Source organism: Ciona intestinalis, chromosome 2 (assembly GCF_000224145.3).
Source record: "Ciona intestinalis chromosome 2, KH, whole genome shotgun sequence".
Lineage (NCBI taxonomy): Eukaryota > Metazoa > Chordata > Ascidiacea > Phlebobranchia > Cionidae > Ciona > Ciona intestinalis.
This window is the reverse complement of record NC_020167.2, coordinates 383,531-393,378: the sequence shown is the minus strand read 5'-3', so window position 1 is coordinate 393,378 and position 9,848 is coordinate 383,531. Positions and strand designations below refer to the sequence as shown.

At 32.1% G+C, this 9,848-nt stretch overlaps 1 protein-coding gene across 2 annotated transcripts in view; it reads right to left on the bottom strand.

Moving 5' to 3' along the window:
• The window catches only part of LOC100183749 (synaptotagmin-like protein 4), a 9,953-nt gene extending 2,676 nt beyond the window's left edge, over nucleotides 1–7,277 (bottom strand). Inside the window, exons 1-13 of one of the 2 annotated variants that reach the window (XM_026840894.1) lie at nucleotides 6,785–7,277; nucleotides 6,400–6,512; nucleotides 4,415–4,562; nucleotides 3,795–3,859; nucleotides 3,560–3,678; nucleotides 3,169–3,261; nucleotides 2,885–2,917; nucleotides 2,677–2,797; nucleotides 2,514–2,624; nucleotides 2,084–2,226; nucleotides 1,694–1,836; nucleotides 896–994; nucleotides 31–104 (exon numbers count right to left, since the gene is read on the bottom strand). In XM_026840894.1, the coding sequence (XP_026696695.1) occupies nucleotides 31–104; nucleotides 896–994; nucleotides 1,694–1,836; nucleotides 2,084–2,226; nucleotides 2,514–2,624; nucleotides 2,677–2,797; nucleotides 2,885–2,917; nucleotides 3,169–3,261; nucleotides 3,560–3,678; nucleotides 3,795–3,859; nucleotides 4,415–4,562; nucleotides 6,400–6,512; nucleotides 6,785–6,787 (1,265 nt within the window). In that variant the 5' untranslated portion in view covers nucleotides 6,788–7,277. The remainder of the gene's footprint in view (nucleotides 1–30; nucleotides 105–895; nucleotides 995–1,693; nucleotides 1,837–2,083; nucleotides 2,227–2,513; nucleotides 2,625–2,676; nucleotides 2,798–2,884; nucleotides 2,918–3,168; nucleotides 3,262–3,559; nucleotides 3,679–3,794; nucleotides 3,860–4,414; nucleotides 4,563–6,399; nucleotides 6,513–6,784) is intronic. The other variant, XM_018817389.2, reaches the window with a different exon arrangement.
• Nucleotides 7,278–9,848: the final 2,571 nt, after the last annotated feature.

Sequence of the window (9,848 nt, the reverse complement as noted above, 5' to 3'; positions counted from 1 at the left end):
TACCACTAATTTAAACTAAATAAAACTTACTTGTAATGAAACTCGAGTGCAAAATTAATTTCCCCACAACATGACAGTGGTGTGCTTCCATGTGATGAGTTATCCTGCATGAACAATGAATGAACCCAACAATGAATAAACAATGAATGAACGCAACTTAATTTATTCTCGCGTGGCCGGAAAATAGCAGATTGTTATAACACAGGTGTTCTGTTTCATACATCTTATGCAAGCTTACAAGTTTCCACATATGCAACTTTGTGAGTGATTATTTTTCTATATGACTAATAACTTGGACAACACATTAGTGACCACTGGGTTGCAGCAATTGTCGTTAAGTATCTTGCACAATGACATATATACCTATGACGACAGCAGCGACAAGTCTGGAACCCATAACCTATGGGTCAGAGATTGGCGCGCTAGACACTGTGCCATGGTGCCGGGTTTATTTTATATTATCCTTAACTATATGACAAGACAAGTGTTTTTATAATGAATATTAAAAACTTAAATATAAATTAGTTACAACATAAAACATGCAAGAAATGTAGAAAGTAAAATTAACACAAAATTAAATATTGTGTTATGTGAAAACTAAAACAACAACATAAAAGTTTTGTTACAAACAAATAAGATAAGCTATGTTGAGCATGCATCGCTAAAACAGAAATCGGACAAAACACAGCGGACACGAATATGAACCTTTCAAATGTAGCTGAAGAAACCACTGTATATATCTGTAAGTGAAAAACTATAAAGTTAAGTTTTACAATTCAATTAAAACTTCCACATTCTATTAAGGTTGCCTTCATCAAAGTATCTTTGTGAAAAACAATTTTTCAAGGAAGGGGTTGTAGATATTATGTCAGGCAGCAACAGTTTATTTGATTACCTGGATATTAGAAGTGGAAAGTGATGATTTTTTATTTAAATTATGGTTTGATTCTTCTTCTTCAATCACCATGTCACATTCTTGGCTGCTTTTGTTCAACTGGAAAAAATGGTGATAAAAACTATCAAATTAGAAAAATATCAAAAAAACCTTTTCACTAAGGAAATAATCATCTTGTTGTATTTGCAATCGGCTGTGCAACAATGCATGGAAATTCCCAGAAGAAAAATTGTCACTTAACTTAATTTATTATTAATTGAACCTAGCTACATAACTAACTGCACTGACTTAGATCATTTTTAAACCAAATTATCAACACAAATGATCCACTCTTTCCTCAGAAAATGGTACAGAAGAGAAACATAATGCATACTTAAAAATTGTAAAAAAGACTAAAAACTAATTTTAAAATGAGCAAAAAACATAGCAAAATCTTTTTTGTACTATAATGTTTTTAGTAGGCCTAGTTTAGAAACTGTCAAAGTTTAGTGACACCTTTTCTTAAGGGAATTCTTATGCATTGTCGTGTGGGCGATTTCTTTTAATTAAGCAGTTTGATTTTGATTATTATTTTTGAACCTTGCTGGTAACTTTAGACCACATTTGAGTATTCCTACCTATATTCAAATATTGGTTTTTCGTTAGTAGGCCTTTTTAAACCTCAAGTTGCTTGTTATGCCTTAGGGCTAAACTCAAGAAATGTCAGCTTTTATTGTTGGTTTTAAATTATTGACTTTGAAACGGGAGCTTTAATTTGACATAAACTAAAAATTTTGCTAAACAGAAGAAAATACTCACTGAAGATCGGGAGCGTTTATGATAAGCAAACAATGAAGGCACAGATTTACTGAGAGATTTTTGGGACATCAGCTTTTTTCCAGCACTTCGAAATTTTTTTCTCATTTGTGAATTTCCCTTGCTTGACACTGCATCTTCTTTTTCTGGAGAAAAAAGATTTTATCCATTTGTATAAAACAACTTAACATACCATAAAAGTTTAAATCATTTAAAAAAAACAAACAGGACTCCCTTAGCCAATGCTAAAACAATGCCTCTATTATTGCCCACAAAAGTGTTTAGTCTTCTTTATTTATTCTTCCCAATACAAACCTTGACATCTCCTAATTTAGTAACTCGCAACTCCTGCTTAAAAATTGATTACATAAAACATTCATACAAATGTTGTACCTGATGCAATATCACTGATCGAGGAACTTCTTACAATAGTTATTTGTTCGGAAGGTCGAGATGTGATCGGAAGAGTTTGCGATTTGCTTTTGTTTCTCAATGATGTTGCAGGATCATTGTATGGAAGTGGAGGAAGTCGCGATCTTTAAATAATTATCAATGCTGTTTCATTATTACAGAGAAATAATATGATGCCAATTCTTAACAGGTTTGCTTTATTAACAACTTCTAGGATTTTGAATCACATGGTGGGGCAATTCAGGAGTTCATACTGCAGAGTATGTGTGGTAACTTTATATATTATGCAACTGCTGATTAATATGTAACTGTGTGCATGACAATTATTTTAATTAAGTAACAACCATGAATATTAAGAACCTAAAAAAAACTTATGGGTAGGTTTTCGTATATGGTTATAATATAAAAATACCTTGGTAAAGATGAATAGTGCGGACCATGTGTGGAGTGGAGTGGGCTATACATGGATGATGTTGTGGATTGTTCAGAATCAGATAAATAAGATTCTTTGCTTCGTGTTGATCTAAACCAATGTTGTTTCACACAAATACCTAACTCTGAAACTTGGTACTTACCGCAGAGAACTAATGAAACCGGTTTCAGCGGGTCCTTGTCTGTTTGATCTGGTTGAATATGCTTGCGAATGTGACTCAGTTGAGCTTCCAATACTCTCACAACTTCCCACTCTTACAATATCTGGAAATACAAGTTCTTTGAGAAACTACAAAAATAAAAATGTAAAAAACAACTTAGTATCCCTTCTATGATTAGGAAAATTAATACCTTGTTTTGAAGAGCTGCTGGTGAGATCCGATTCTGTAAATCAAGAAATATTAGTTTGGCCTTTAGACTTCATATTGAACAGCAGCTTAGATTTGGTTTACCTGTAGCGTTGTGGCCACCAGTATTTTATTATTACATTGGTTTTTATTTTTTTGCAATATTTGATTTTCCTAGGGATGATGGAAATAAACTTTTAAAAAATACCTATCGCCAAACCCTCCAATTTAATTGTTACATACAAGCATAGATTAATTTTATAAAACCTAAACATGAGATAAAATTACCAGATAAATCAGAGTAGGGTTTGGAAGAAGATTGGGAAGGAGCTGTGTAAGTAATGCTGGGTGCTACTCTATCACGCGATGTCATTGTTGTTTCTATAATATTTAAAACATTGTTAAACTGATTATGGTGACTTGTGAGTTTATAGTTTTAGCCTTCACCAACACAACACATAATAAATATTAATTTTATTATACATGAAATTCAAAGACGTTGGAAGCAAAATCTGCTGCAAAGCTTCATGCAGATCCATTGTATTTAAAACACCAACCAAATTAATATCAAACCTAATGTCCACTGTAAAATTTATAAAAATGACAGTCTTATCACTTAATTAAACAATATTAAAGTTCTAATCAGAATAAAAGTGGGGTAAAGACAATTTGAACATACTTTGAGTTGGTCTTGGTTTTCCAACGGCGTGTTTTAACAAAATACTTCCTTCTGACATTTGCTTCAACTCAGCTCTCATCATGTCATAAAACCATTCACCCGTCTCTGCTTTTATCTTCCTAAGAACAAGTCTTCAAGTTACTTTTTTGCTTTACAATAAATCGGTGTGTATATTGTTGTATATTTAGTAACTGAACAGTGTTGATTTAAATGAAATAGAAGCAACTAAACTTACACTTCAGCAAAACAAACCAAGCACATCCACAATGATTTATGTTCAATTCGACAGTCTTGACATATCTGAAAACAAAAGCAAAATGTTATTATAAAAATTACAACATTGGAAAACAATGCTGGTAGAAGAATTCTATTTTTAATATTCAATACATTTATTCAAGATTTAACAGTTAACTGTGTTTAATGTTATTTTAATCTCTGTCATGTGTTTTTTTAATGTTTTAGGCTTAAATTGACCTGGAACTTAACATTTATTATTTGCGGTTCAGTCTTTACAATAGATTTTGATCATGTCATAACTTAATACTTGGGACACAAGATTTGAAGATAATTTTTGTATTAAAAAAGACTATTGCGATTTGTGACAGATGTGAAACCAAAGATACAATGGTATCACTGACTACTGTATGGAAAACAGTTAACTAAATCACAATAAATGTTCTCCAAAAATTACTATGCTAGAATGCTACATAATATGTATACTATAAAATCCATTTAAAATTGGTTTATATATAATGCTACAGTCATAATGTCATACCAAGTTTAAAACTCCACTTATTCAATGTATTACGACATTGTACAAATAAACCATATAATGATCCTACATTCCTACTGTACCTTGTGTTTACAAACTGGGCAGTTCTGCGCTTTATTGACAATGAAACCCGTTTTCATTTTACAACGTTCACATATGTTAGTTGGGTAATTCACTTCAACATTTTTTGCGCCTTTTCGTTTAATCCCACGAAGTTCTTTTTTCAATTTCCTTAATGAAGTGTACATTACAATTTTATTGATTACAAAATATTTTTTAAACAGAATATATACACTTAGTAGGCCTAAATATGTAAGAGATTACCAGTTCTACAAGTAATGCAGTAAAACACACAAATAGCTACACGCTTAACAACATAGATTCTAAACACCAATATATAGTAGTGTGCTGTAAGACGGATACCGCACATAAAAACCAAAATAAATTCGCAATCGCCTGGGAGTATGGCATACACACAAACTGTTACATTATTCGCTTGTGACTTCATATAATGAAGTCATAAATACTATTTCCTCGTACATCGGTAATTGTCTAATTACACAATAATGCTGAGTGTGCCATAATTTCTTTGTTTCCGATTAACCAATAGTGGTTGGCGTTAAATGAATGTGATTTGCAACAGTAGTTGACAATATTCATATTTCGAATTTTAACATCTTTGATTACAAAATAATTGGCACATGCCTTCAAATTTGGGATGGTTATTTCAGGATTGTAAAAATACCCCTTTTTCAGTGATAATGTCACCGTCCGGATTGTCTAAACGTCCGGATTTTTTTAATAGAAATAAATCCTATTTATATTAAAATTAACTCTCTTACGTTCGGTATACAATATACTCTTTGGTTTCTTAGTTCAGTAACTATTGACGACATAAACGTGCGCTCTATATTATCTGTATCGGTTACCCTGCGAGAACACTGACGGAACGGTTCGTGCTAATATTTAAAAAAATACATTTTCCTAACACCCACTATACTAATTTTGACACAAACCATGTCACAAGGAACCTTTATGCGGTGAATTTAAAATGATATTACATTTATTAAAATGACATTTATCGTGGATTAAAAATGTAACGATGATTACGTCATAATGCATTTGATAAACTATTAAAATTTTAGAAAACAATTGTGGTTTATGTGCTTCTATATTTCGTATAATTGTTTAAATCCTGACATAATTATTTTAAGCCAGCAACCAAGAATAGTTTAAACTCTGAATGCAGGTATATTTTTATGTAAATATTAAATGGTGCAAATATAAAAGCGAGGAGTGACGCTATCAGTTAATTGGAACCAACGCAAATTGTAATATATTATTACAAAGCATCTTCCCGGCCGAGCCTGGACAGAAGCCAAGAAAACATCGTTTGTTGGCACCGCACGAGAACCAGAGTCTCATTACATCATTTTTCACGAGAATAAGTTCACAACGATTGCTTTGCTTATGTGTTAAATTGTATGCTACCGCATGCGACTTCCTTTATTTCCTACGCCGGCGCAGAGCGTAAAAATGTGACGCTCATTCATGATGTTTCGATTTCGTGGTTCGTTGGGCAGTGGGCACATTCCTCCTGATTGTTACGTAATGAAACGTCATAGTTATGTTGCAATAAGACATGTGACAAAACAATTAAGCGCAAAATGACCAAATTGCAGCACGGCAATGTTTGTTACTCGAGCGAATTCGTTAGCTGATAATTACAAACACGCGACGAACATAAAACATTAGATCGCAGCTTTAACAACCGTTTCTATCTAACAACCGTTTCTATTTACAACTTTTACAATCCTGGGTTATTTATTAAATAAAAGTAGCACATTTAAAAATCTACAGGGGTGCTCCACACGCCTATATTGTTCACCAGTATTTCCTAATTCTTTTTTTTATTAACAGCGCTGATTAACAGGTTGAAGGATATGATTATATAATTCTGTAAACATTCTTTGTTTACTAAGAAATGGGACAATAAAATAGAATGAAAACATAGTCCGCCTTACCTCAACCTACTATATAACCATAATAAACATAATTAAATAAATACATCACTCTCTGTTGTTCCTGAAGTCGAAGCTTTTCATCTCGCTTCAAAACATCCAAGATCATGTCCCTCTCTGTCTCTGTAAGGAATCCAACATCAACAGATTCCAACCACGCCTGAAATATTTCATTTTATTTCATCTACATTTATATGTTATATAGCACAGTTTATCTGTCAGCTAACATAATGCTATGTTTGAATGATATTTAACCAGGTATAAGAACAATAATTTTTTTGCAAAACAAATAAGGTTAACATTTGAAGTTTTCACAGATTTAATTCAGATTTTGACATAAGTCGTGGTATTTATCATTATATATGTGCTGATAAAAGTGCACAGACCAATATTGTAATAAGTAGTTGAATCAAAACTTGATTAGAATATTACCATGTTGATTTGTGGTGAGTATTCGGCCTAGTAGGACCAAGGGGTGCAGCAATTCTTAGGTCAAATCATTACTTTACAACAGAACATGCCATTCAGTATTACATATACAGCAATATATTAACCAGATATTTAATTGCAGCGATTCACACACATGAAGTAGAACAACAGTTCCCCCTTAATATTGTTTCTATAATAAACTGTCAGCATATTAACATAAACTTTAATTATCTCTTCAAATACAGTAACGAAGATTAGAATATTTAAAACAGAAAAGCAAAAATAAGCAGCAAAACGACAGTCATAAATGATGACTCATCATACATACGCTGCAGGTCAAACTACTTGATTATGACACGCGGATGTACGAATGCTTACAGAAAACAACCAAAATGTGATAAAAGTTCATATTACTTACAGTCGTTACAGATAGTGGTGTTTATGCATTATATAGTTACAGATGGTGGTATATAACTAAAATATAGTTACGGATGGTGGTACAGTTTTTTTTATAAAGCTATAAAACTAGTTTATTCGTTCACACACAAAAAGTACAAAATTTCATCGCTTTACTATGATTTAGCGAGCATTAAAAAATAGCACCTTACTATTTCGCATTTTTTTACCTGTTCAAAGTATCCTTTTTCTATTTTACATATTTTTAAAAAATTTAAAACAGTAATCGGCTTTGACGCGCGTTATATAAAGTCAAGGTAATACTTTCGAATAATTCTGTTATATTATTTTCCTGATTATCATTAAATGGTGTCCCATCTTTTCCCCACCAAAGTGTCCCATCTTTCCCTACCCTACAATATATACCACCTACTATATAATGCATAATAAACATCACCATTCGTAAGTATAAAATTCATATATATATGACACCATCCGTAAGTATAAAATTCATATATATATGACACCATCCGTAACTATATATTGCATAAACACCATCCATAAGTATAAAATGCATATAAACACCATCATTGGTAACTATATATTACATATATATATTATATACCAATATACCATCCTTAGTTAATATGGTTGTATATTTTGTTTGTTGTTCGTAAGCATCCAAAATCTAACTGTGCAAAATATTTAAGTTGCAAAGTATTCAATTCTGTAACATCATTTTCCTGATTATTATTAAATGGGCGTCCGTAAAAAGAAAAAGAAAAAAAACGTTCGTCTAATAAAATGTGGCATCTTTTCCATCCTACTAGTCTATATCCATAGTAAATAAATAAATATACCATAGTACAACGTGTACTGTGATAATATAGCTGACATCTATGTTCTTTGACAATAACAACAAAGAATGTAGGCAAATACTACAAGCAAGAACCAAAGTGATCCTATAGAATACAAAAATTATAGCAGCCATTTTCGATATCTTCTACTCGTGCCACTAAAATAAAATGTGGGCACTGCACTAACTGGACCACAACGGTACCGAATCTAAAATAAAATTTTAATAACAACAATATTAAATATAAATGTTAATTCTCGTTACAAAAAAAACATATTTACAGCATTGTCGGTGAAGCAACCCCAGGAAGAATTACTTCTTTTACAAGAGATCACAGATCTAATGAATGAGCACGTTTTAAACTAATTAGCATAATATAGTAGGGTCGGGGAAGATGGGACACCTTTTACTCATAACATCCAAATAGCCTGATCGTGTTTTAAACAATTACCAACGGTCTGTGGAAGTCGTGAAGATACGTTTTATAATTCATTAAATGTTCTTTGTTTACTACCAAATGAAAAGAGAAAACAAAATGAAAAGGTGTCCCATCTGCCCCCACCCTACTATATTAATTAATCCTTTAACTGCAACGGTCGACTGGGCTCAATGAAAAGCAAATTTGAAGTAACTAACAAAACGGGTTCTAGTCACCATTGGTGACTGTGGAGCAGTAGGCAGAATGTATTTATACATGTATTATAACTAATGAAACTTATGACGTATGAGGATAAAGTGATTGGTAAAGAATATGGGTAAATACGCTTTGTACAACTCCAGTACCATGTGTTTATTGTAACTTACACTAGTTAACGTTGTCGTCGCTTAAAAACGTTTATTTCATGAATTTTGACAAACTGTAACCACGCAGAAATTAGGTAATGTTAGAAGTTAATATTATTCATATGATGTTGAATTAAAAATAATGTTTCAATTACGATTAATGAAAATACGATATAAGAGTAGTGCATTTAATGCGTCCCCACTTAAATAGTAATAGTTTGATACAGTCGTGAATCGTTGTGAGGATTTCTTATCTCACCAACACGTGCAGTCGTGCACTCCAAAACTCCCAATGTCTCACATTCCTAGACCTTATAGCCGCTGTTTCGAAATGTGGTACAATAGGGAGTTACAGCTCAACCGGTTAAATCGCGAGCCGGGAACAGATAACAGCGTAATGTTCCGAGTTCGATCCTCGCCCGGTGTAACAAATATTTTAGACTTTTTTTATTTATAATTGCACACTAACGTAAACAAAGCGCAAACTTACCGATTACTGTGTTATTACTGGGTTCCCGATGTTTGCCATTTTCACTTGACTCGCAAGCGTTACAATCATTAATTACTCATTATTTGGACGATTTCATAGGCTTTGGTTTATAAGGCTAAGCTTAGTTAAAATTATTGTATCGAATACAGTCGATTAATCAATGGTAAAGTACGTTTTAAGTACGAGTTAGCGCCTTAAACAAACAGAAATGTAATCGTTAGTTACTCGCTAATTAGGCGATCATATGCAATATATGGTTTATAAAACTATGCTTAGTTTAAAATACTTTATAGAGTATAATCATTTAATTAAAGTTTAAGGTACATTTTAAATTTGACGCATTTGCTCAAACAATAAAGTAATCGTTAATTAATCGCTAATTATGTGGTTTCGATTCTGAAAATTTAGAAAATTTAAAATTATAAATATATATTATGATTTGATTTCAATCAGGAGATTAAAGAATAAATGCTAGAATTAAAAATTGAGGTAAGTGCGGAAAAAAGTCTAAAAAACAACAACAACAACAACCGTTCGACGAA